Source organism: Tachysurus vachellii, chromosome 10 (genome assembly GCF_030014155.1).
Source record: "Tachysurus vachellii isolate PV-2020 chromosome 10, HZAU_Pvac_v1, whole genome shotgun sequence".
Lineage (NCBI taxonomy): Eukaryota > Metazoa > Chordata > Actinopteri > Siluriformes > Bagridae > Tachysurus > Tachysurus vachellii.
The window spans coordinates 20,354,824-20,381,397 of record NC_083469.1 but is presented as its reverse complement, the minus strand read 5'-3'; the positions used below and the strand labels follow the sequence as shown (position 1 = coordinate 20,381,397).

Sequence of the window (26,574 nt, the reverse complement as noted above, 5' to 3'; positions counted from 1 at the left end):
ATGTGGACAAACAGACTTGCCATATCCACCAAACCCTGTCTGAAAGGTTTGAGAAATAAAATAGACCAAATTAACCAAGTAAAAGAGTACTTCCTTACTTCCTGACATCAGGTAGATGCCATTAGGATCCACTGCCAGACTGGTGACAGCATCCAAGTGCGCCACCATTGCATGGATAACTTTACCTAAATTACAAATAAAAGCAAAGTCGAGTAAAAAAGAATAAATATTTCTTTTTACACAGCGAAACAGACAAAAACTATTTCTATTAAAAATGCATTTTCAAAGAATACTTTACTGTTATGACAAATTCAAAATACATTTAAAAAGGAGATCATTTTGTATTTTATTAAGATCAATAAGCTCTCAGCAGTAGTCTTGCATTACTTCAGAATCCTCTTACCTGATTTATTGTCATAGAATTTGATGTGTCTGTCCTCATGAGCTGTGATTGTGACTGGCAGTGTGGGGTGACTCACAACTTTATTAATGTGGTTACCAAAAGGCAGTGCTGAGGGAAAGAAAAAACCCACACACAAAGCTGAACAATGACTTTCAGCTTTAATTTAACAGTATCTGCACATTTATATTGCATTACATATCATTTGGATGTACAATTAAATGTGGTATCCACCTTTCAAGAGACTAACAGTTATTTGCCAATTATTTGCTCAGCTGCTACTTGGCCTGATGTGTGATAGTTACTCATTTTACCACTTATAAGCAAACAGATTACATTTCTAGCGTTGATTTCAAGTGTGACATTTGCATTTAGAATTATGAGTTCAGTAAACTATGCAGTCATTAGACTGAAAAATCCAAACAAACCCTTCAAGGACGGAGATAGAAAGAATAGTAAGTGTGGCCAAATGAACTAATGGTATATTGTTTAAGCACTGATTAGCTCAGGATGACAAAGACCACAGGAAAAAAAAATGGATGATTTTGAGTTCACTGATGCATGAAGGCATTCATTTCTTAAATGTGGTTGTAGTTTGGACTTTGACTTAGCAATTCCAACCCCATTTTTTCTTCCTAACCATTAAGATGGCGATTTGCTGGTATACTTGGTATCACTGTCCTGTTGCATGACCCAGTTCTGGCCCACTTTAAGCTGCTAGACAGATGGCATCACAGTTGTTGCAATAATATCCTGGTGTTAATGTTTATCGTTTCAAATTCTACAAGTTTCCCAGGTAACAAAATTGCTCTACCACCTTGTTTGACAGTTGAACTGAGTCCTGTGCATGTTGATCAGACAAAATTGTCCACCTAGGATATGTCAGAATGTTTGTGGCTTGTTAAGACGCCGATGCCCAGCCTCACGTGGACAGAGCGTGTGGCCAGTTTATGGATGTCAAAGGCATTGATGCCATTGACATGCCCTCAGGTTACCCATTCCTGAATCCAATTATGAACCTCTGGGTTGTTATATGTATTGGTGCAACAAAAGCCACCAAGTAGCACCCAAGACTGTCCTCACAGAGTAGCACACTGTTGCCCTAATCCAGGTCTTGGAAGAGATCCACCAAGACACCATCTCATCTGAAGCAGACCCAGATGTTAGCTGGTCTGTCTGTGTGTCTATCTGTCTCTATCCATCCCAAATCTGGACAGTTGAGACCGGAAAAGACCAAATTTTAAATTTATTACTCTGTTAAATAATAAAATAATCGTCAGCTGTTCAGTTTCGATGAGCCGGTGCCTGTGTGGCCCATCCATGTCAATGTTATGTGAATACAAAGATGCTTTTCTGCTCACTACAGTTATAAAGGGTGATATATTACTGTATCCTTCCCGGAAGCTCCCACACACACACCCGCACACAAACACACAACATTCTTGGTTGGAAATGAAATAGATGGTCTTACTGCTGTCCCTCTGTGTTGAGCACTCCATGATTGGCTGTGACGTCTCCAAATCATAGATGATAACTTTGCCCGTGTTGTAGGAGGCCACCATAAATGCTGGATCACAACCATTAAAATCAACAGATGTGGGAATGCCATGCTCTACAAGACAAAAAGACAGCTCTAGTCAAACGTTTGCTTCCCTTCACATTCCATCAAATTAATAAATAATTAAATTAACCATTTTTGATAGCAGGTAATGACTAAGATCATCTTTGCTTTGCCATAGAAACGCTTGACATTTCATTTGTTATAAAAAACAATTATATTTCCTTGGAATGAATATAAAAAAAAATACTGTTCTAAATACATTATCTTACACTCAGTACCTTTACATTATCTAATACTGTAATAAACTGCTTTTGCCCCTTTTCCACCGAGGCAGTTTGAGTGCTGGTTTGGAGCCGGAGCCTAATTTAGAACCAGTTCTTTCTTTTTTGACAGCCAAAGCACCGGCTCTGAACCAGGAAACGTTCTTAAGTAGCACCAAAACGTTGTTGGTCTAGACTTAAGAACCGCTTGCGTCAGGGGCTGTGGGCGGGGCTACTGTTAGCGCCTTTGATAATGTACCTTAAGTAGGGGCTGGGGGCGGGGCTACTGTTAGATAATGTACCTAAAGTAGGGGCTGGGGGCGGGGCTACTGTTAGATAATGTACCTTAATTAGGAGCTGGGGCGGGGCTACTGTTAGATAATGTACCTAAAGTAGGAGCTGGGGCGGGGCTACTGTTAGATAATGTACCTTAATTAGGAGCTGGGGCGGGGCTACTGTTAGATAATGTACCTTAATTAGGAGCTGGGGCGGGGCTACTGTTAGATAATGTACCTTAATTAGGAGCTGGGGCGGGGCTACTGTTAGATAATGTACCTTAAGTAGACCGATGTTTAATACACTTTTACTTTACCGCAATATGATCAATTATCAGCACACATGTTGTGTAGTTAGCTACATGCTAAGGCTAAACTTTTTTCTGTGTTAATGATAAAATAACGTTATGTACTTTCTCGATTACAACCTCCGTTTATACAAGTTACATGGAGCTGCACGTACACGTTGGAGTCGCCGCGTTTGGGTGTTAATGTAGATTCACAAAGCCATGAGCATTAACAGTAAAGTAACATCCGCCATTGTTGATGTGTTTGTGTTTGCCGCTGCTGTGCAGTGACATCAGACTCGGCTCTGTGATGCTCTCTAGCCGATGCAAAGACAAACCGGTTCTTAGAAGGTTCGCCAGTGGAACCAACTTTGAACCAGCACCAGCACCAACTCTGAACCAGCACACGGTTCTTTTTGGTGGAAATGGGGTATTAGTGGGCCAAAGCATATGACAAACACTTCTGGTTTGGTCAAGCAGTTTGATAAAATCATTTAAAACCAAATGAACAGGTCAATAAGACATCAACACAGTTACAGTCGCTAAAGAGAATAGTTACTTTACAGTGTGCCAAAAGAAGGAGCAAAAAGTACAAATGTGAAAATGATGTGCATGTGTATGCACCCACTGAGGCAACAATAAACTAAACATAACCATTAATCTGAACTGCCAGAGTTCTGACCTGGAGAGATGAGAGATCATTATATGGTCTCACACTAACCTCTCTCAGAGTTGAAGCTGTAGAGGCAAGGAATCTTCTCCTGAGGGTTCCACAACTTGATGGTTCCATCGGCCGAACAGGACAGCAGCCGATTCTTAATTCCGCTGTAAGCCAGTCCCCAAACTGCATCAGTGTGGCCCAGTAAAGTTCCAGCCAAAACACTGGGATCTGAGAAATGCAGGATGCTTTAGAGATACTAACCTGTGCAGACCTTTTTAATAAACAGCATATATTATGATGTAACACATGAAATAAAACTATAAGGCCAAAAACATACGGGCACTCCAAACTATCACAGTCCTGTGTTTGCCGAACATCCCAATCTATAACATGTCCTTGGCACAATAACAGCCATTACTTATCTCTGTAGGCTTTATGTTATATTATAGAATGCTGTCTCTGCAGACCAGATATCTTCTTCCACACCTGCTTTGGCTAACCATATTGTTATGGACCACTAATTGTCATAGACAAGTGTACCCTTAGGTCTGGTGAAAAACTTGATGGAAAATCAGGAAATCCTGATGCTACAACAAACAAAGACATCAAAGACAATTCTGTGTGCCCGACTTTGTGGTACCAGGTTGGAGAAGACCCAGGCGATTGCCAGATGCACATACTTTGCCATATAGTGTAATGACTAACAAAAAATCTACACAACATAATACAATACCATACAAGATATTTAACAAAAAAATTTTTTTTGAAAAGACCCAAATGTTGCATGTGAAAAAAGGCAACAGATACAAGTATTCTCACCATATGTGTCATAAGGGTCTATGTTAGAGCTGGGAATATTCCACCACTGTATCGTTGAGTCAATACCACCGCTGAAGCACTGCTCACCATTTGCAGTAATAGCCAAAGACAGCACAGGCCCACTGTGAAATGGCATAAATGGAAAAAATATCAAACATCAGGTGAAGTTTCACATCTCACCTAAATGAGCACAATGAGAATGAAATTTGTTGGTGGTTGTTTTTGGCTTAAACAAGCATTTACCATGGTGTTGTTATTAAAAAAACAAACAAACAAACAAACAAAAACACACTTACACATGTGCTCTAAACGTGTATATGGGCTCCACATCAAAAGAGGCACTTCTACAAAAAAGAAAAGATTTGTTTAGCACACTGCACAGATTTGAATTGATACAGTTCACTATAAGAAATTCATAACCAGCCATCATCTGGTTAAAATCATTTCATAATCATCACCCCATGACCTGCTAAAAACAAAGCACTTGCTTTTTGGCAGGAACTGTCTTCTGGAGGTTCCACAGTTTAAGGGTATGGTCTTCTGAGACAGTGACCAGCACAGGTTCTACAGGATGAAAAGCCAGAGCACGCACGCCATCAAAATGACTGCGGAGGGTGTATTTTGGATTCCACGTCTTCCTGAAAGCATCCTTACTGGCTGAAAGCTGAGAATAGAAGAGTATACGAAAAGGTGCATTTTAACAGCAGTGAAATGAAACCAGGAGGTGACGGATCAAATTCGTGCAATGTATCAGTATATAATAATGGCAGGCGCCTCTCACATCACCTTGCTTTTCAAGGTTCATTAATTTGCAAATTTCAGTAGAATACAGTGAAGTCGTAACAGGACAACAGAAAAGATACCTGAAGTACAGGAAACAGGGAAAGGGGAAAGTTGAATAAATTCAGTTCTGAGGTTATTGGCACCCTTATAGAGTTATGTTTAAACAAACACAAAAAAATAAAAATGTTAATAGGCTTGAGCAAACACTAAGAGAAATTTAAACACTTATAAATATGTAAGAATATTTGGACCACAGAACCATGTGCGATTATAAGGAGGGTGATTTTGAAGTAAAAAGTGCTTGTCTTATGGGCCATAAGGTCCCTGTATAACTGGAGCAAGAAACTGGACTGTATTATCAACATGAGCTCAGACTTGTTTCCAGTGTTCACTGAATGTGTTCATGATTTTCAAGGACAGAATCTCTAGGTGAAGCCAAGGGGGCTTCTGGTTAAGATGCCTCCTAGACAACTTCCTGCAGAGATGTTTCAGCCATGTCCAAAGAAGTGAAATCCAAAGAAGTGTCCAAAGAAGTGAAGGATTAGATAAAGAGATTATATGACAAGCTGCTTCAAAGAGGGAGGTCTGAGCGTTAATGCTTTGACTGCTGTCACCATGAAACTAATCTGAACAATGACTTCATGCTGTCAAGAACAGCTTTTACATATCTTTTACATGACTCTTAAATGTACAGAAAAAATAACAGTAATCTGCCTTTGAGTTTGCAAGTGATTTTGTTGTCATTAAAAATATCACTTCTATTTTTCATAAAAAAAAGTGTTATTTGTTCCAACGTGTTAAACAAATTAACATTATAACCAGTATAAATATAGTAAAATGGTACCACCACAGGTTTAGCCCACTATATACTAGTTAGCAAAGCTAAATCTCCAGAAAGACAGAAGGAAAATGCTTTTCAAAGTTAAATTAAGGAAGAATAAAGTAAATTAATACATTAAATACCAATATATACATGCCAGTCAGAAAAATAGTGTGTAAGGCTGAGGATAAGAATGAGCACATCTAACCTATTGTCCTCTTTGACTTATTTACATACAATAAAACCACATTACTCCATGTGGTGGCTTCAATCGGCCTGGTTACTGACAGTCCCATTACTGCAAGACTAAAGACTAATGACAAACGTCTATACCTTAGGGAGCATTAGGTGCTTTCACAGCTACTAACCTGGGTGCCAAGTCTGAAATAACACAAAATATACTTTTGGTTTGCTGCTATTTGCTTTTTTTTCTCACTTGTTTAAAACAAACTTCGCTGTTCCGCCTCACTTAGCTCTGTCCTTTTCTCAGTTTGCTCCCTGAAATTCATTTTATAAAACTAAAGAGGAAAAGACACCAGGGTTAGATCTGAATTGACTAAACATGAGTATAAAATAGCCAGAGTATACTTATGGGAATGAAATAAAACTATTATTCTATACTATTGTTCTTAGATGTATTAATATGTTTAAGCAGCTCATTATGATATCTGATAAACCTCTTTTCCAACACAGATCAATCTAAAGATCAAACATATTATATATTTTAAAGAAATAACCATTACATTTTACTGTTACTATAGTTTCTATAGTTAGAGCTCTGGGATGTACATAACATAAAGCTAATAATAAAGACATTCACGTTATTTAACAAAACACTATCTATAGAGATCTCAGACATGTTTTTAGAAGGAGTATTCGATAAGAGAGAGAGAGAGAGAGACAGAGACAGAGAGACAGAGAGAGAGGGAGAAAGAGAGAGGGAGGGAGAGTCAGAGAGAGAGAGAGAGAGGGAGGGAGAGTCAGAGAGAGAGAGAGAGAGAGAGAGAGAGAGAGAGAGAGAGAGAGAGAGAGAAAGACACAGAAGGAGTCTGGGGAAATAAACATTTATAGCATTATAATGTAAGGGTTGACAGGAACTTACTATCTTGACGATGTTACACAACATCAAGCTTAAGTCATTCAAAACTAAATAGAAATTACAGCCAAATTGCTATGCTTAAACGAGAATAAAACAGTTTGGGAGGTTTGGGCTACATCACACCACCCTTTCATGGGTTATTTTCCTTTTTGTTTTATTTATTCTAAATATTTTAAAAGAAACTTTCTGCAAAAGGTATTTAAACTTTTCTTTTTAAACTAAAAATTATACAGTGGGCTTCAAAAGTTTGGGCACCACAGGTAAAAATTTGTATTAATGTGCATAAAGAAGCCAAGAAAAGATGAAAAAATCTCCAAAAGGAATCAAATTACAGATTCAAACATTCTTATAATTTGTCAAAAAAAAGTTAGATTTTATTTCCATCATTTACACTTTCAAAATAATAGAAAACAAAAAAATGGCATCTGCAAAAGTTTGGGCACCCTGCAGAGTTAATACCTTGTACTGCCCCCTTTGGTAATCACAGCTTGTAAACCCTTTTTGTAGCCAGTCAAGAGTCTTTCAATTCTTGTTTGAGGCATCTTCGCCCATTCTTCCTTACAAAAGTCTTCCAGTTGTTTGAGATTTCTGGGCTGTCTGTCACGCACTGCTCTTTTAAGGTCTATCCATAGATTTTCAATTATGTTGAGGTCAGGAGATTGTGAAGGCCATGGCAGAACCTTCAGTTTACGCCTCTTGATGTAATCCACCGTGGATTTTGAGGTGTGTTTAGGATCATAATCCATTTGTAGAAGCCATCCTCTCTTTAACTTCAGCTTCTTCACAGATGGCATCAAGTTAGAGTCCAAAATTTGCTGAAATTTGATTGAATCCATTTTTCCTTCTACTCGTGAAATGTTCCCTGTGCCACTGACTGCAATACAACCCCAAAGCATGATTGATCCACCCCCATGCTTAACAGTTGGACAGAGGTTCTTTTCATTAAATTCTGTGCCCTTTCTTCTCCAAACGTACCTTTGCTCGTTCCGGCCAAAAGGTTCTATTTTAACCTCATCGGTCCACAGAACTTGTTTCCAAAATGCATCAGGCTTGTCTATATGTTCATTTGCAAACTTCAAACACTGATTTTTGTGGTGAGGACGTACAAGAGGTTTTCTTCTGATGACTCTTCCATGAAGACCATATTTGTACAAGTATCTCTTTATAGTGGAATGGTGTACCACAACTCCAGTGTCTGCCAGATCTTTCTGTAGGGATCGTGCAGTCAAACGTGGGTTTTGACTTGCTTTTCTCACAATCCTGTGAGCTGTTCTGTCTGATATTTTTCTTGGTCTTCCAGATCTTGCTTTAACTTCCACAGTTCCTGATGACTGCCATTTCTTAATTACATTCTGAACAGAGGATATTGGCATCTGAAAACGCTTTGCTATCTTCTTATAGCCTTCTCCTGCTTTGTGACCATTTTCAGCTTCAGTTTTCTAGACAACTGCTTAGAAGAACCCATGGTGCTGATTGTTGGGGCAAGGTCAGATGAGTCTGGGCATTTAAAACCTTTGAGATTGACATCACCTGGTCTTTCCAGACGAACAATCCATGACACTGTCAGGTCTCAGCTTTTCAAAGGGGTGGTGCATGCTATAAACTCTGCAGGGTGCCCAAACCTTTTTTTTATTTTCTGTTATTTTGAAAGTGTCAATGATGGAAATAAAATCTAACTTTTTTTGACAAATTATAAGAATGTTTAATCTGTAATTTGATGCCTTTTGGAGATTTTTCCATCTTTTCTTGGCTTCTTTATGCACATTAATACAATTTTTACCTGTGGTGCCCAAACTTTCGAACCCCACTGTAGGCATCTGTGTACCACGGTTTAAACCAGATAAATACCCGTTTAATCAGTGGAAACATTCAATTGTTTGGATCCCTGGATCATGACTGAATACCTTCATGTTCTCAGATCTATAGCACGTTAGACTGTGTGATGGAGTCAGGAGGCGCATCATTAAAAAAAATTCAAGGCATGCTGGGCCACTCACGTCATAGCCATAATCAGCTTCATCATTGGACACTGTCAGGTCAGCGAGGTCCCCAAGGCCTAAAACACTTTCCAAAACGTCATCCGAGCCCATGATAAAGGACTTGCCACCTCCAGAAGGAAACGGCAGTGGTTCAGCTAGGTTTGGGAGAAAAGAAGGGAAAAGTTTTTAACCTGCAGTTTGTTATGTTTTATTTATTTTACCTGAATAGCACTGTCTGATCCATCTCGCACATACTATATTAACACATACAGTATTAACACTGGTCGGTCGGCGCTGTTTCTGTGACCGTTTACTATTTATTGTCTTTTGTGTACTGCATTTTTTGTACTTTTTGTATTGTCTTGTAACTTTGTGTCTGCACTGTCATTGTCCTGCACTGTCTTTTGTCCTGCACTGTCTTGTCTGTCTTGTTTGTCTTGTCCTGCACTGTTTGCACCAGGTTGCACAGTTGCACTTTATGTGGCTAAGACTACTTACAAGTCTTTAGCCCTGTCTTTGTTTTTATGTAGCACCTTGATCCTGGAGAAACGTTGTCTCATTTCACTATGTACTGCAACAGCTATATATGGTTGAAATGACAATAAAAGCTTCTTGACTTGACTTGACTCTTGACTGATTGAGAACACAAGAGTGACTACACATTCAGTTCTAAGTCTGGTTTTCTCCAAAATGCTTTCCATTCTGTTTCACTTTAAGAGTATTTAGAATGCCAAGCTGACAAGGACCTAAAGGACCTGCACTCGAATAACTGCACCAATTTAAACTTTTTGGCCAAAATTTCATGCCCTACATGGGCACCATGTTTATCATTTTGACATAAACTGGGTCATATGGTGCAGAGAAGCCTGAACTAGCTGACACCAAAGGCCCAGAGGAATGCTGATACATTTTATGACCCGTGTGTAACTGTGCTAGGAGAGCAAGCCTGTAGACCAAAATATACAGAGAAGACACATACACACACATGCTTTAAGACAGGGCTAAATTAGAGCCTCTCACCCCACTCTGTACCGTCTCCTGAACTTCGAGCCTCACCGGCACCCTCTCCATCTTCTGCATTCACAAGGAAATCAAACTCCTTTAGCGCTTCTTCTGTGTCTGCATCGTCTGGCAGGTCTGACGCCAAACCCTCATTACCAACCTGAGGAAACAAGAGCTGTTTTAAATCTTATCTTATGACAATAAATATATAATAATAATAATAATAATAATAATAATTATTATTATTATTATAATTATAATTATAATATTATTATTATTATTATTATTAATAATAATAATAATAATAATAATAATAATAATATATAATTAAGATCAAGTAGGATGATTTGGAATTCCTGAGGTTGCATTTCACTGTGCCTCAAAAAGTCCTTTTTCAGGTCTAATTATTTTCTTAAGTAAATTAAGAGTTAGTGGATCTTTGTGAATCATTTTACTAGGGTGGTGAATCAAATTTTTACAGACATATAAATTGTACAGGGTGGTAGGATCATACAGTTCATGTATAATTTTATATTTTTAACAGACCATCATGTGTCTATAATAGTGAAGAATGAATCTATATTATCCTACTAATATAAAATTAAGTACAGAAAATGGTGGAACTATTAAGCAAACTCTGCAAATGTTGGAAGGCCAATATTAATGTTATCTAAGAAACTCTTATTTATAACATACTTTAATTTTATGCTTCTTTACTCTTTGTTTATCAGTCCTGTTTGAGACATCTTCCATTAGGTCGCCCTCTTCATCCTCCTCTTCATCGCTGTCATCAGCGTTTTCTAAGAAGTTAAATGTCTCCAGAACATCTCCTGCATTCCTGTAACACAAGCAAACAAGATGATTATATCAGCATATCACAAAGGTTTAATCCTATATTTTAATCCGTAGCAGCAAAATGTAGGCACTCTGGCAAAAAAAAAAAAAAAAGTAGCACATCATGATGGTTTTCAGGGTGGATCAAGCAAACTTATAACGATCATGTTTAAAACGTATGGTCATGTGGAAAAAGGAAGATCACACCAACAAACAAATAACCTCAGGTTACGACAAACAAATTCAACAGACTTTAATCAGAGATTCCAAAAAGTAAACCAATTTTCAGAAAGCAGATGGGGTAAAAAAGCACAACTTATAATTCAGCAACATGATGCCAAGACGTTCTGTAAGAGTGTCTCAGACCATGGCATTGTTTTAGAAATTTTGTTTAGAACATTCATTTATGCAGCGCTCTCAAGATTCCACCACATCATCTCACTGGGGCTTGATTCTTCTTTAACCATTCAGACGCTGCTGGTGTCCTGTTTCAGGACGCAATTTTGAGTCAGCTTAAGCTGCTGGACAGATGGCCTCACATTTGTCTCAAGAATATTCTGGTATAGTATTTTGGTATGTAATATTCAGGTGGAGGTCATCATTGCCTCAATAACTGCAAGTTTCTCAGGTCTTGTTGCCATAAAACAAGCCCCAATCATCATGCGTCCAAGCAAAATGCTTGACAGTTGATATGGGTGTTTGTTGTGTGCTGTGCATGATGTGCTGTGCTCTCAGCCATGATCTCATCCATATTCTTTTTGGGGCTTTTTTCTAGCCTCCCTTCTATGAAAGCAAGACTTGCTCAGTGCGCTATCATGAACATTTATCATACTTACAGGAGCCTGTAGGTTGCATGATGTAACTCTTTATATCTCTAAGAATTAAATTGTCTGACCTTGGACTGAATTTTGGGGGGTTTGTGTGTGTGCGCCTGTATATCTATATTATATATTTTTCCACTTTTTTTTGTTTAAAGAGAGGACCACATTAATCATAGTATAACATGCATAAGCAGGCAAGAGAAATCTGAGCTTATCAATTTTGACAAAAATCTGGAAAATATCTGTAGTAGAACTAGCAGAACAAATTTGGTTAAAGACATCTCTTCGTTTCATTTCATTTTTAATTGTCTGCAAGCTTTTGAGGTTGTAAGGTTTGTTTACCTGCTAGTGGCTGCTTGAATTGTCTTGGCATTTTTAGGCTCCGACCTATAAAACTTATACATCCATGCAGTGTAAATGACACTGAGAAGCAGTATTTGCACAGCATAGCACTTTTATCTTGCTCATACTGTAGCCATGGAAAAGCTTCCAGCCATTCCTTTCTGAACCTGTAGCATTTAGCCACAAAGGAACGTGTCTGTTTCTTACAAGCAACAGCAGAAGCATCATTTTTTCTTGCAACCCAGTCATAATGAGGAACAAAATTTTTAGAAGCTGCTTAAAACCTCTCAAACATTACGACTTGTATTACAGTGCAGACCGGTGCCCTAATGTCACTGTATCAGTATTTAAACCTTCCAGGGTTTACTTGTTTCCTCAAACACATTTGTTTACTTTAGAGCTGTTTAAGTGTTGTGTATTCACATGTTTTCACCCCGCTATCTGATCTTTTGGGTTCTTTTTTGTGTGTTTCCTCAATGTGCCAAAGTGGCCTTATTATTTTGCAAATTAATCACTGTCTGTAGCATGTGCATTAGGATTTCTCATGGGTGTCAGGGAGAATGTGAGCTGGACCAGCAAAGAAAGTAAGGCTGGTTCTTAAAACCTGTTGTGTCATATCTGATATCTGTTTTCAGCGCAAGGGACAAAATGTTTTTTTAATCACAACACATATCTCTCTATAAAAACAAAATTCACAACCTACAATAGTAATTTCATCTACTACTAAGCCAAGACATCATTGCGTACCTTTTCATGTCATGCCCCTTCCGTTTGGCTGGAGATTCTCCTCCATTGAGGAGCTGCTCCAGGTTCTTGGTTTCCACGGAACCATTCTGCTCTGAGCCAGACAACCCCAGTAAAGAGCGCACACGCTGGGACCGCACATCCAGTATTGTGTCCGTGTAACCTACTTCCTGAAGATATCTTACAATGACAGAAAGGGACCATTACTAAACAAGAACTATTAAATGTCACCCTTTACAACATAAGTCACTGCTAGAAGTGCTGTATTACAATAAACTTTAATAACATATAGCTGGCATGTAGGCTTGATCAAAGGTATGCAAATAAAAATTCATTTTTGTGTAATATTTTACAGCATCTTCACTGTAACGTGCACAACTATCTGAAAATTTCAGAAACTAAGTTAACTTTATGAGAAAACTCACTGTCTTAGCAGTTGCCGGCCTTGTTTCCAAGTTAACTGACTGTTCTGAGGTACACTCGACACCTCTGTATCTTTGGTATCTTCTGAAACAAAAATAAATGTGTGTTATAATTTATTTGTGTGTGTGTGTTGCACAGTTGCTCTCATGTAAGAGTACACTAACCTGATTCAAAGCTGGGCATTTTGACTTCACTTTGATTGAGTTCTGTGCCATATTTTAATTTATGGTATTTTGCTCTGAAAGAAAAAAAAAAAATATTTTTTTTTTTCCATTCTGATTTAACATGCTTGGTACATAGCATGTGGTCTGACTCAGAAGCTTATATACAGTCAAATGCAAAAATCGCACAGAATTAAAAATAAAAAATAAAAAAGACAGTAATGCACTAAATTGTTCAATCACTACAAACCTTTCTTGTTTTAATGCATATTCTAACATCTTTATTCTTCTAACCAGGTCATTCTTTAAATTTTCTTGACCCTTTCTCTCTCCTTGGAGGAATGCTATTCGAGCCTGCAAGACAAAAATAGAGGATATGAGTACACTTAATAGCCAGTAGTTAATTGAATAGTTAAGCTACTTAACATGGCCCCAAAATAAACAACAAATCTTTCACATAAAATTCTACTTAGACCTCTATAACGATACTTCCCAGTAAACGTGTACTAAGCCTTACTGACAAAATAAACAAATTAACTTAACAAAATAAACATGAAACAGTACATAAAGCCTTTATAAATGCACATCAGCAAATACTGCAAAACAAATTTGATATTTTAACGTACTCTATGGATTACAGTTAACAATTAAGCCATTAAATAGTCTTCAACCACCATGTGATCCTTCTGTAGCTGGAATACGCCCGGCTACATGTAAAATAAAAAGGACAGGAGAAGACAGGGGGATCGTACAACTGAATTTGGCCTGAAATAGGCGTACGGTTACAACACAAGTGTCTAGAATTGAGAAAAGTGAACAAGGTTTTGTCTTTAGTTTTACAGTTGTGTTTGAGCAAACCGGCCATTAATTCTTACCCTCTACACCAGACAACCCTGGTGATGGACATAATCTAATGTACATTATATTATTATTGTAACAGGTAATTTACAGATGGCAAGTTTGGTGTAAACCGATGTTTATGTTCTTTGAGATTTTAAAGGTTAAGCAGCACATGGCAGAGAGGACAGTAAACGATTGAGAGGACTACAGGATATTATTGAGACAGAGCAGCTGTGTAACTCAAGTCCCCATAAATGCTAGTGTGTGTGAGGCACAGAGGAGGGGTATTTATAGTCTAACACATTCCCAATCAACCCCCTGATAGCATCGCTCATGACTACACATACAGACAAAATTTAGAAATGACGCAGAACCTTATTTCCTCCATATACGCCTGAGGTTATGGACCCTGAAGACCCAACATTTGCTCTATGGCCTTGTTTGGATTTGAACTCGACCACTACCCCTGCCATTAAGATCACATTGTGAAAGTTCATTATACACGAATCTAAGAATAAAAAGATATATAAATAATTGTTATTCAAAGTTCAATCGCCACTTTCCTACCACAGCTACCAGTCTCATTGGGTGAAGACTGATGCTTTCCCTGAGACATGTGCAGCTCTACCCCCACAAATTTTTAAAATGCTTCTTCATTTTTTACAGGGCAGTTAAATGGTCTTGGAGAACAGCACCAACAACTAACAGCGCTCCCTTCACTATCTATCTCTCGATAGATCAATAGTTTGATAGATAGCTAGATAGCCATAGCCCTGTCCACTGCTGAAAGAACCTACATTCATGTGGATGGTAATTTCACAAGTACAAAGCTTCATGGAAACAATATACCCTAATGGCAGTGGCCTGTTTCAGCAGGATAATGCACCATGCTACACTGAAAAAAAAATTGCTCAAAGAAAGTTTAATAAACATGACAAGCAGTTTAAGGTCTTGAGTTTGCCTTCATTGTACACAGATATCAGTTGAGTCAAATGGCTGTGGGATGTGCTGGACAAATGAGTAAGATCTAGGTACCACAGCACACCTTCAGGAGTGTTGTCTCAATGAGCTGTTTATATGGTACAAGGAGGATATATATATATATATCCTAATAATTGTTGGTGCTAGGCAGGCTAGTTTGAGCATTTCTATACCTGCTGATCTCTTAAAATACTTATTTGCTCACCCTTGCAAAGAGTGTTTGTATAAGTGTGATAGGATATTGTTTCATGTACTGTGTGCCTCTACATTATATTTAATTATTACAATTTTTAACAGTAATGCAAGCGTGTAGAAAGTAATGCTGAGTGCTAGATGAGGGTGAACCCCTGACATTCAGGATTCCTTAAACAGCAAAAGCTTCTTGATTTGACTATTATTATTATTATTATTATTATTATTATATAGATAAAGGTAAAGAAACAGAGCAAAAACATTTTAATGGAGTATATTAAAGAAGAATAAGAAACAGTAAATAATAAATTAACTAAGTATAATCATGTAATAGAAGACAAAAAAAAGAGTTAGAAATCTTAAACACAGTGAATACTTCGCTTTAGCAATTATAAATAGCCAATTTATTATTTTTATTCTTATTTTTGTTTTTTCTTAAGGTGCAAGCTAACTTAGTATAAGTCAGTAACTTAGTATAAGTCAGTAACTTAGTATAAGTCAGTAACTTAGTATAAGTTTTATAATCTGAGGTCATCTTTTTGTATTAGACTGTTATCAGTCTATATAGCCACTCACCACTAAACACCATCTCATGCTCTTAGGGAGGACTTTATTTTGTTTCTGTCTGAGTACCTTCTGAAGCCCTTCTGGTCATTTGCACTCATTTCACAGCTTCGAAATTGCTGTCTAATGTAGCCAACTCTTCTTCTGTGTACTGCCAGGATCTGACAGCTGGATAGAGGAATGTGTCATGCATCAGAGAGGCTTATTCTTGCCTGTTCTGAAAAGCCCTCTCCTTTGAGACTAGTTTAGCACAGTGACCTCACCATATCTCCCTGGAGCTGACACACTGTGTCTTAATCGAGCTGCTTCATACTACGTCTGGAATGGCATATGCAATTTGAAATGCTGGCAGTAGTGTTAATTTAACAATGTCCACTGTTAAAAGTGATAAATAGATAAAACTGAGTCGAGTTATCTAGTGCTTTGATTAGGTATTGACCCCATCTAAAACCCCATCAATGGATTTAATTGGTGCTTTGAAACCCCTAAATGAATTCCTGCACTAGCAGATGCCATTAAAAAAAGTCACAGGATTAGATGATTAGTAGCTACCTTTGTGCAATTAAAGTGTAACATGACCCCAAAGTAAATACATCTGTTCCTGGAAAGCTGCAGAGTTTACTAGCTGAACACACAGGCTCACAAAGACCACAGATGATCACCAAGTCTTGGGTTCTTCAAAGTTCTGGAAAACTACCAGACAAGGTTTGTGTATAAATTAATTAACCCAATTTTGAACATTCTGCATTTGTGACAGTATTAACAAGTCACACCATTTTTCAAAAGAAATTTGAGCTCATATGGCCTGACATAGCATGGCCAGTTACAACTATTTGTGTACTGTCGCAATATTCTATGCCCAGAAAGCCTTTTAATTTAATTTATTCATTTTATTAACTGACATTTGCAACATACAGGTGATGGTCATATATCATGAATATCACCAAAAAGTTGATTTATTGCTGCTGACCAACTTTATGGAGATGCAGATTTCATTTTCCAACAGGACTTGGCACCTGCACACAGTGCCAAAGCTACCAGTACCTGGTTTAAGGACCATGGGATCCCTGTTCTTAACTGTCCAGCAAACTCGCCTGACCTTAACCCCATAGAAAATCTATGGGGTATTGTGAAGAGGAACATGCGATATGCCAGACCCAACAATGCAGAAGAGATGAAGGCCACTAGCAGAGCAACCTGGGCTCTCATAACACCTGAGCAGTGCCACAGACTGATCGACTCCATGTCACGCCACATTGCTGCAGTAATTCAGGCAAAAGGAACCACAACTAAGTATTGAGTGCTGTACATGCTCATACTTTTCATGTTCATACTTTTCAGTTGGCCCAGATTTCTAAAAATCCTTTCTTTGTATTGGTCTTAAGTAATATTCTAATTTTCTGAGATACTGAATTTGGGATTTTTCTTAGTTGTCAGTTATAATCATCAAAATTAAAAGAAAAACATTCAGTCTGTGTGTAATGAATGAATATAATATACAAGTTTCACTTTTTGAATGGAATTAGTGAAATAAATCAACTTATTGATGATATTCTAATTATATGACCAGCACCTGTACACCTAGGTCACTCAATAAAGGAAATGGTGTGTAACTGTGTCCCTCTGTGCTATATATCATCAGCGCCACCCTAACAGAGTAGTTATGCAGCATTACACCTCGATACTCTGGATGAAATCTAAATGTGTGAACAGATTGGCATGGCTTTGGTAAACAGTCCCTGTATGTCTGGTACTATAGTAGTTATCTTGGCTTGGTTTTATGCTTTTTGTTACTTAGCTTACAATTTTTCGTTTCCATTCAGGGCTCAAGATGCTGCCAGCACTCCAGGGTGATGTAGCAGTAAGATATTTAAGGATATTTTGAGTGTGTGAATTGTGTGTAAACCACCTAGACCACCTGTGCTTCACAGTGGCATGATGTAAACCACAATCCAGTACACTGATGGACTGAAACTGCAGACCAATGTGTACAGAGGAACTTCCTCCTAGTATTTAACTCTTCTAGTTTACTAAAGTCCATAATTGCCAGTATATACAGATATATTTATATAGATTATAGGAACTCGAGTGTACTTGGGCAAATTGGTGAACGCTGTTTGTGTTTTTGGCTTTCTATAGTGGTGTCTCTGTGGCTCGGTCAGAATGAAATCCTGCGGAAAAGACCGCGGCATTTTCACCTCACACCTTCACGAGTTGCTTTTTTGTTTAAGGAGAGGTGATAAAATTAACATGGAAAACATACTGTTTCATTAACCTCGTGTTCATAGTTAAAAGCAAAGTGTGTGCCGAAATCCAAAGAACATGTGGAGCTCATGTGAACCGCACCACAGCCTTATAAAAATGAGCACTGGTAAGACACCACTAATGCAATGACATTTTACCTGGAGAGAGATATAATAATCATGAAGATTGCTGAATTAAGGTTCTAAACATCTTCTAAATATAGTTGATTGTTACGAAGGAGTTGAAAATATTTTTGCAAACACTACCATCGGCTTTATACAGAACACAATAAAAACAAACACCACAACATGGACTGCTTATTTAAAAATTATACAAAACAATGCAAATCAACTCAGCTAATGTGTTTAGTATTTAAACACATTTAAATAATCACTTGTCTGACAGTCACTTTTTCACTTTTAGTGTTCATTTTTTTAAATACTGAAAATCTTATTTAAGGTGATGTACCTTTCTTTACCTTTTAAACCTGCTATCCATAAATGAATGTTTTCCTTTTAGATTTTTTTTTTTTACACATTCTGATGAAAAGGTGCCTTGAGTTAAAAGAAAGGTACCTAGAGAAAAGGTACCTAGGCTAAAGATGCACAATTCATTATTCTCTACTCATTGCATTTGTTTTGGGGGATAAATTAGAGCACTGACTTCAAATCAGAAGTCATTAAAAAAATATGATTGCCAATTGTCTTAATTAGGAGTTCATTTGGAGTGTATATGTGGCTCTAAACGGACAACCTTTAGAGACACTGCCTTTTTTAACCCTTGATACCATGGGAAAAATACCAGCAAATCAGGCTCTCCACAAATCTGAAGAATTCCTGGTTTTTTCCTGGAAAATTCTAGTGCACTGAAAAATACATGATATAATGAAGAAAGAGGATTATTTGAAAAAATACTGACACAACACCATCATCAGGCAGAAATATAAAAACTTGGTCAGAACAAGTGTCTTCCAGAAGGGCAATAACCCTAAGCATATCTCCAAAGTCATCACAAAATTGCTTGAAAACCACAGAGTGAGAGGTTTGGAATCCCATACGAAACTGAACTAAAAAAAACCAAGAAGTCCCACAAACCTGACTGAGTTGCACCAGTTCCGTCAGGAGGAATGGGCAGACATTCTGCAAAACAAGCTTGTGGAAGCCGACCCCCAAATGTCTGACACGATTTCAAGCATTTAAAGGCAAAGCTACCAAATACTAACAATGTGTATGCAAAGCTGATACAGTAAATAAAAGCTGAAATATATTACTCACATAGCTATTATTTAAAAATTACCTCTTAATGAAATTACGTAAACATTAATTGACTTAACAAGAAATTTTTGGTACCATGCGTGCAAAGTCGGGACAAATTGCGTTTGAATGCATGTAAACCGTATAAAGTCTCAACTGGAAGTTGTCCTTGTTCAATAACCTGCAATATAGTTTTAGGAAATATAAAAAATAATAGTGATGATATAGAGGATCAATGTGGATCCAAACATAATAAATTGCCCACCCCTAACAACAGCCTACATATTACAACCATTTTTGGCTCAACTCAGCCATGCTTCTATTATGGTACTAGCTATATGTCTTCCATTGCTGTGCAGTTCTGATTAGCAGAATGTGTTATGTGATTCATCCAGGGTGGCTTAATTTACAAATATTAAACAATGCACTGGGTTACTTCATTGGAGCGACAGCGAGCAGTTGTAATTTTACAGTGAGATAACTTTAAATAGTCCTTTCATCTGTGAACACAATTCTGGCACATATTTCATACCACCATTTGTAAAATATCATTTAAATGATATTAACGGTCTAGAAACACAGTTAAACGTAACACAGCAGATAATTAAGACTGTTTAATTTTGTCAACGGTGTTTCATATGCCTCACTGTTGAACAGGAATTGTCTAATGTTTAACAGCATCGAACATACCAAAGTTTACCAACTGGCTGTACCAGGTAAAGTATCTCAGCAGTCTGAACGAGTCTTTACCAACAGTGTAGCAAAACCGATTAACTTTGTCTAAAAATGGCCATAGTTCAATAAATCTGTTTCAATTTTTTTTCCCTTTAAAACAAACCAGTTCTGAAAGTATATTCTCTGTTCATCTTATCCAATCACATGAACTTAGGTCACTTTACAAATCACACGAGACAAGCTACAGAGTTGTTAGAACAGAGTTAGAGTTGTTGTTTTTTTTTTTTTTACCTTTTTCGGTCTAATTTGTAAATCGTGAACATTAAATTAAAAAGGCTGATGACAAAAAAAACGTAAAAAGAAAACGTGAGTGCATCAGGTCATTAAAAAGTAACATGGACGGGCGTTTTTTGTTTTTTTTTACTTTAATACAGAAGAACACACATGAAATTAGTGGGACACGAGCAAAATGTTCATTTGTTTTATAAGAAAGAACATGGCTTTTCTATGTGGCTTTTACAGATGTGACAAATATCACCTTTATTCATACCTGTAACTGATTTAATCAGGTCAGTCCCTGAGTCAGACACCTAAACATCTCATTATTTTCTATTTTGGGAAATAAAACTAACCAGAAAGTGTTGCAATGTAAAAACAATGTAAAAACACTGCAGGATCTGGTGGAAGTGGGATTAAATATGATCACGTTTCAATGGTAAAGTAAAGCACTACTATGGGGGGAATAAAACTTCAAACGATCTTATTTATAGTCATCAGTAACAGTGAAGGGTTAAAATTTCAGACTCAAACTCTTACTCAGTCCAAGTTTAAACGTTACACAATGCTCAGTATCCTGAACAACATTTATTATTTCGAATACATGCAAGACTCCTGTTTGCTCGGTCTCTCTTGTCTACTGTATCTGCACCTGTCTCTAACAAAACACTACAGAGCAACCGGCTGGACGATTAAAAACAAATAAAACTTTATATAATAATAACAATAATAATGCACATGCTCACAGTTATTGTGGCTTCATAGAACTGTGGTATAAACACTAACAGAAGTAGCCGAGCTAAACAAACTCAGAGGCTAACAAACTAGCTTCATCCGTGATCTACCTGGAAGAGCTGGCTTTTTAAATTAAACTCATCCTCTTGTACTATCAAAGTGAACTTGCTATATATATATATATATATATATATATATATATATATATATATATATATATATATATATAAAACCATAAGCACTCGCATACCATCCGTTCATACACTCTTGAGTAGAATAAAAGCAGCACTAACACCAGCCCGGACTGGCGCGCTAGCTCAGTGCACAGCCGAACCGTCCTGACGCCATGTTGACCAAAACAAAATGGCTGAATAGGAGATTAGTTGACAAAAGTCAGCTGGATGCGTTTACGGTTTCTACCGGCTGCTTTTCAGAGTCTACCGCAACGCCATCATATGGCGTGTTGTACGCTTAACAAGAAGACGCACAGTGCTGTTAAATACACAGGTAAGGTTCACTTATTATTGTTATTACTAATCAATCCCAGTGAGCTAAGCGAGGCCTTTTTTTTTTTTTTACAAGCTTGACCTGCTAGTCCGCGATGCTTCACTTCACGGCGCTCTGAGACGGTAACGTAGAGCGGAATAACGTTTAACCAGCCAACTGCTAAGGTGTCTGTGAGCCTAGCTAGCCGCTTAGCACGAGTGCTAACGCGCTGCGGCGACTCTATACCTGTAGTTCGGCCCGCTCGACTTCCCAGTGCGCCCTGTCCATCTCGAACCGGGCCCACTCGTGCTGGATGTAGTGTAAAATCCCGGGTATCGTGTACTGCTGCGGCCTCGGCGTCTCATCCTGCTGCTGCTGCCCCATCGCCGAGCCTCCAGCCCCGACTAGATGAGCGTTAACGTTGCTGTTGTTACCGTGCTGTGGGGACTGCTGCTGTCTCGCGGTGGCCATTCCTCCTCCTCCTCCTCCTCCTCCTCCGGGGTGTTCATCCATTTTTATACTAAATAAGAAAGGTCCTGGTAAAACAGAGCCCCCGGGTAACGAGAGTTAATCACAAATGTATTCCCTCTCACTGTCGGCGTCGTAGTAAAACGTCACCGCGTCGGCAAAATACGCAAACGACGCGTCCCTCGGGCCGCACGGTGTTGTGCCTTTTCTGTCTCAGCGCCCGGATTTGCCGGCCGCCATTACTCCGATCCCTGGATGTGGATGTGAGACACCGTACTGTAGAGGGAGAGACGGAGCCGCGCTGCATGACGGGATGCGCGCAGGGAGGGCTGCGTCCAAACACCACGCACTACACTTACACTACGCTCCCTAACAGGACGTCACGACCCGCGGTGGCGCGTTGTTTCCTGACGTGCTGTTTAGTGCGCAGTGCGCGGATTGGGACGTGGCCCCAAATCGTCCAACTACTGTATCCACTTCCATATACAGAACTCGTGCGTAAGTGGGAGTTTATAGACGTGATGTAGATAAATACACGTTTAGTGCTCAGGGATTATGGAAGACAATCAAGTCAGCACGGCCATCACAGTGTTTTTGTTATATTTCAGAGTCTAATATTTTATTTTCTTCTCCTTTATTTGTGTGCTTTCATGTTGCCTTTTTTATATATACATATATATAGGTGTTTTCTCTCTTAAGTGATCATGATCAAGTTCCTGCTGATGGTGAATAAACAGGGCCAAACTCGCCTGTCCAGGTATTATGAGCATGTGGACACTGGGAAGAGAGCTGCTCTGGAGGCCAATGTGGTCAAGGCCTGTTTATTCAGGAAGAAGGACGAGGTCAGTGTCTCTCTTTCATTTCTCATTATTGTTCTACCATTTGAACAGCAAAAGAACTTGTATAGTAACAAAACTATTTGCATTTATTGCAATCCAAACACCCCAAATCTCTGATTTCATTCATTTTTTTTTATGTGAAATATCATTTCTCTATTTTGGTTTATATACAAACACACAAGAAGGTGAGGTTTAAAACCATTTATCCATTTATGTAGTTAATAAACAGCAATGTTTTACTGCATGTATTAAAAAAAAGAAGAAGGTAAAAGGATATAAAGTGTGTTTTTAGATGACATTTTTATTTAAATATTTTCCCTTATAAGTGCCTGGTGATGATAATGCTGTGTAACAGTAAGTGGTGGTGTGCAAAAACTGTCTTGTACAGGAAAGAAGTACAACATCAACAAAATAATAATAATGAACATCAACAAAAGCTGCATGATATCTCTTAAAAGTAGTTATTTGTCCAGTTATGCCTGTTTAACTGTGAAAGCTTTTACTTTAACGCTCCTTTTTCAGTGCTCATTTGTGGAGTACAAAGACTACAAGCTGGTGTATCGGCAGTATGCGGCTCTTTTCATTGTAGTTGGCATCACTGACAGTGAAGTGAGTTATTTGGCTCCTGTTTTATCATCATTAAATCTACTGGGAAGCTGCCACAGAACGCAAACTACATGTAAATCAGTTGTTGTTGTTTTTTTACACAGAATGAACTCTCCATTTATGAGCTTGTCCACAACTTTATTGAAGTGCTTGACAAGTACTTTAGTCGGGTGGTAAGTTCAAGCTGCACCATTTTAATAATATTTACCTGGGTTGCCTTTATTGATAATGATTAATCCTATGAACACCTTAACAAAATGCTTACATTATGTGTGTAAGACATTTCTGTCAGGGTTTCCCCTAAAACTTAATTATATTAGGAATTAAAGATAATGAGTGCTAGGAAAATGATGAAGAACCTGGCAGTGAGATGCCACCTTGTGCAGCGTCAATGTTACCGTACCATGTGGATCATTTCCCAATAACAGCACATATTATATACACAATTTGTTTGTTGGACTCTGCTGGAACATTACAACATGGTCATCCTCCTGGACTTCTGCATTAGGCTCTTGTGTTTTCCCCTCTGTGGTGTTCTCCCATGGACCTCTAACTTTTCACCATGTGGATAAATCTCATTTTCCATATACATGTTGCTCTTTCTAAAATGCTACGAGTCCACAGCTGTGGCCTACAGATGAGACACTCATAGTAGCTAATACAGTCGCATAAAATGTTTTTATTTTATGCAGGTTATCCCATCTTTCTGTTGAAAAATAAATGTAGTATCATTCATTTTGCAGCAGTGTACATGGCACAGCAGTCCTGTCAGTAAATTTATCCAATCCTCTAAGCCCTATTTGGTTTTTCCTATACTCAACCAAATTGGGGATTTTAATCAGCTCTCGATAGCCCATATGAGGGGTATTACAGCTTGAAATATGTGCTGCCACCCCATGCGCCTCCCCATTGTGTCTTTAAGAGCTCTGTCACTCCTCTAGATTTTATTTTTAGACTTAAATCATAAATGAATAATTCCTAACTTGAGTTGGCTATTTCCTTCATTGAGAACGTAATGTTTTGTGGCCGTTTATTGTGCAGTTAGGAACAAATAAAATATTCAGCATTTGGTCATATTCAATAGACCAGAATACAAACTGGCCAAAGAATTTTATTTTATTTTTAACATAGAAAAGTATGAATTAAAAAGCATGCTGAAAACTGCAAAGTATTATTTAAAATACTTTGTTAAATAATACAGTAATTCAAGAAAATTCTTAAGAGAAGTGAATGAACCTTTTTGGAAATGCAACCCTGTTAATGTTAAAGAAACTCAATCTGTGTCATTGACGATGATTTATTTTTTTTTCTTTTCAGAGTGAACTAGACGTATCCTTTGTACACTTAATTTGCAGCTAGCACCATGAAAAGTCATTATGAGACTGTTTATATCAGTAGACAGCTGAATAAGTATGTGTAGACATTTCAGGCCTCACTGATACTTTCATTAACCAGCTTATTACAAAGGAAAAGAGTATTATTTACTGAAAGCAAAATACGTTTGCTCAGTAAATGTTGTTCGTTGCAGGTTATACAAGGTGGTCAATGGTTAAAAGTTGACAACCGTTGATTTAAAAAAAAAAATCTCATACAAATCTTGGTGTGTTTTAAAAATTTGTACTTGTTTTCATACATCAGTAATTTGTGTATTTAGGGTGATGGTGATGCACTGTTCCCCTTAATGTTTATATAGGTTTAATTTTTCCTGTTCAGCACAACCTGAGACTGTTGTGATTGTTCCTCAATTCCAAAGCAGATTATGTTTAATTTGGACAAAGTACACATCATTCTTGATGAGATGATCCAGAATGGACACATTGTGGAAACCAACAAGAATCGCATACTTGCACCACTGTTGGCCTTAGACAAGATGGGAGAAGGATAAATAAACAGCTCCAGGAAGAAAACTGTTTTCGTGCACAATTTATTTCCATTTCTGTACCCCATCCATCCTGTAACTAGACCACACAGTTTAATTGTATTTGTTCATAGCCTTTATAATACTGATATTACGCAGTTCTAATCATTTGTCATGTTCTACACACTGCCTTCTCTGGACTTCTCAACTCAGAGTGTGTCAAATACAAGTAACTGAATGGAAAACACCATAGTAATCATACATTGCAAACATTTTAATGATTATTTTGGAGCATACACATTTGAAAATATTTGTTTACTTCAAACTGCAACTTGAGTTAAATAAATGTATATAATATACAAAGAAAATACAAGGAGAAGCATAGCTTTTCATTTCCCCCCCACAGTGTGCCTTGCACACAACCAGTGTTTTTATCTCTGTAGCTTTATTGTAAAATTACACATATGCAGTCAGGGAATTTGATCCTTTTATAACAGGGTGATGAACACTTGAAACGTACACTAACAGCTAGGAGAGGAGAAAAAGAAAACAAAATAGAAGAGGAAATGCATGGGAAAAACAGCATGTTTGTATGATTGTGTGCTGAATGAAAAACAAAACGAGATGAAAGAAAAAAAAAAAAAACACAACCTAAATTTCCTACAAGGCAGGCACTAATAAAACTTAAAACCAGGAGAAAATGTCCAAACACTCAACAGTTAGCTCTAAAGAAGCAGGTACTTGTGTGCCCCCTCTTGGGGAAACAGGGCTGGTATGTGTGTGTTCAGTAATCTGAAAAGAAAAGAAAACCTATGCTGAACTTTACACACACGCTCAGTGCTGGGGTGTGAGAGTAAACAGAGGAGAACTGCCCTTGGCTACTAGCGGCTCAAGCCCTTAATGCAGTGCAGTCCCACCAAGATGTGTATGTGGGGTAACATGGGCTGCAGAAATGACCTTAATCTGTTTCAGGAAGTAGTGGAGCTGAGGTGGGCTTCCGTTCGCTTACAGAAGTAAACGTGGGTTCTTTTGACAAAAGGAGAGAAAATCATGGGCGAGCACAGCTTTTGTAAATTTTTTTTTTTCTGCAACAAAACATGACAGGCTTCATCAACACATGGAATTGTTCAGCAGTGCAGGAAGCATGCTCAGTTCAGGTGGAAGCCCTTTTCCATGGTGGCAGCAAGGAGGCGCTCTCTCATGATCTCTTCAGAGGAATATTCGGGCAACTTCAGATAGTGCACGCATGTGTTTACTGAGGGGTAGCTGGCATCAGTCGCATCCAC

At 38.0% G+C, this 26,574-nt stretch overlaps 3 protein-coding genes across 14 annotated transcripts in view; 1 reads left to right on the top strand and 2 right to left on the bottom strand.

Moving 5' to 3' along the window:
* strn3 (striatin, calmodulin binding protein 3) overlaps positions 1 to 22,254 on the bottom strand; it is a 24,041-nt gene extending 1,787 nt beyond the window's left edge. The window contains exons 1-15 of one of the 2 annotated variants that reach the window (XM_060880211.1): positions 21,764 to 22,254; positions 13,522 to 13,625; positions 13,275 to 13,348; positions 13,113 to 13,194; positions 12,691 to 12,867; positions 10,643 to 10,784; positions 9,965 to 10,106; positions 8,963 to 9,099; positions 4,752 to 4,927; positions 4,560 to 4,607; positions 4,264 to 4,385; positions 3,505 to 3,672; positions 1,872 to 2,012; positions 404 to 511; positions 99 to 185 (exon numbers count right to left, since the gene is read on the bottom strand). In XM_060880211.1, the coding sequence (XP_060736194.1) occupies positions 99 to 185; positions 404 to 511; positions 1,872 to 2,012; positions 3,505 to 3,672; positions 4,264 to 4,385; positions 4,560 to 4,607; positions 4,752 to 4,927; positions 8,963 to 9,099; positions 9,965 to 10,106; positions 10,643 to 10,784; positions 12,691 to 12,867; positions 13,113 to 13,194; positions 13,275 to 13,348; positions 13,522 to 13,625; positions 21,764 to 22,030 (1,975 nt within the window). In that variant the 5' untranslated portion in view covers positions 22,031 to 22,254. The remainder of the gene's footprint in view (positions 1 to 98; positions 186 to 403; positions 512 to 1,871; positions 2,013 to 3,504; positions 3,673 to 4,263; positions 4,386 to 4,559; positions 4,608 to 4,751; positions 4,928 to 8,962; positions 9,100 to 9,964; positions 10,107 to 10,642; positions 10,785 to 12,690; positions 12,868 to 13,112; positions 13,195 to 13,274; positions 13,349 to 13,521; positions 13,626 to 21,763) is intronic. The other variant, XM_060880212.1, reaches the window with a different exon arrangement.
* On the top strand, positions 21,370 to 25,938 carry ap4s1 (adaptor related protein complex 4 subunit sigma 1). 4 transcript variants are annotated; one of them, XM_060880215.1, is made up of 6 exons: positions 21,370 to 21,538; positions 22,685 to 22,827; positions 23,347 to 23,433; positions 23,535 to 23,603; positions 24,748 to 24,759; positions 25,187 to 25,938. In XM_060880215.1, the coding sequence occupies exons 1-6, from the start codon at positions 21,433 to 21,435 to the stop codon at positions 25,313 to 25,315; spliced, it is 546 nt and encodes a 181-aa protein (XP_060736198.1). In that variant the 5' UTR covers positions 21,370 to 21,432; the 3' UTR covers positions 25,316 to 25,938. The 4 variants fall into 4 exon arrangements, with proteins under 4 accessions (XP_060736198.1, XP_060736201.1, XP_060736200.1 ...); XM_060880218.1 differs by having other exon boundaries at positions 22,668 to 22,827; XM_060880219.1 differs by lacking the exon at positions 21,370 to 21,538 and adding an exon at positions 22,325 to 22,483 and having other exon boundaries at positions 22,668 to 22,827.
* The window catches only part of hectd1 (HECT domain containing 1), a 31,997-nt gene continuing 30,970 nt past the window's right edge, over positions 25,548 to 26,574 (bottom strand). For all 8 annotated transcript variants that reach the window (XM_060880208.1, XM_060880204.1, XM_060880203.1 and 5 more), the window contains one exon: positions 25,548 to 26,574. In XM_060880208.1, coding sequence (XP_060736191.1) covers positions 26,437 to 26,574 — 138 coding nt within the window. In that variant the 3' untranslated portion in view covers positions 25,548 to 26,436.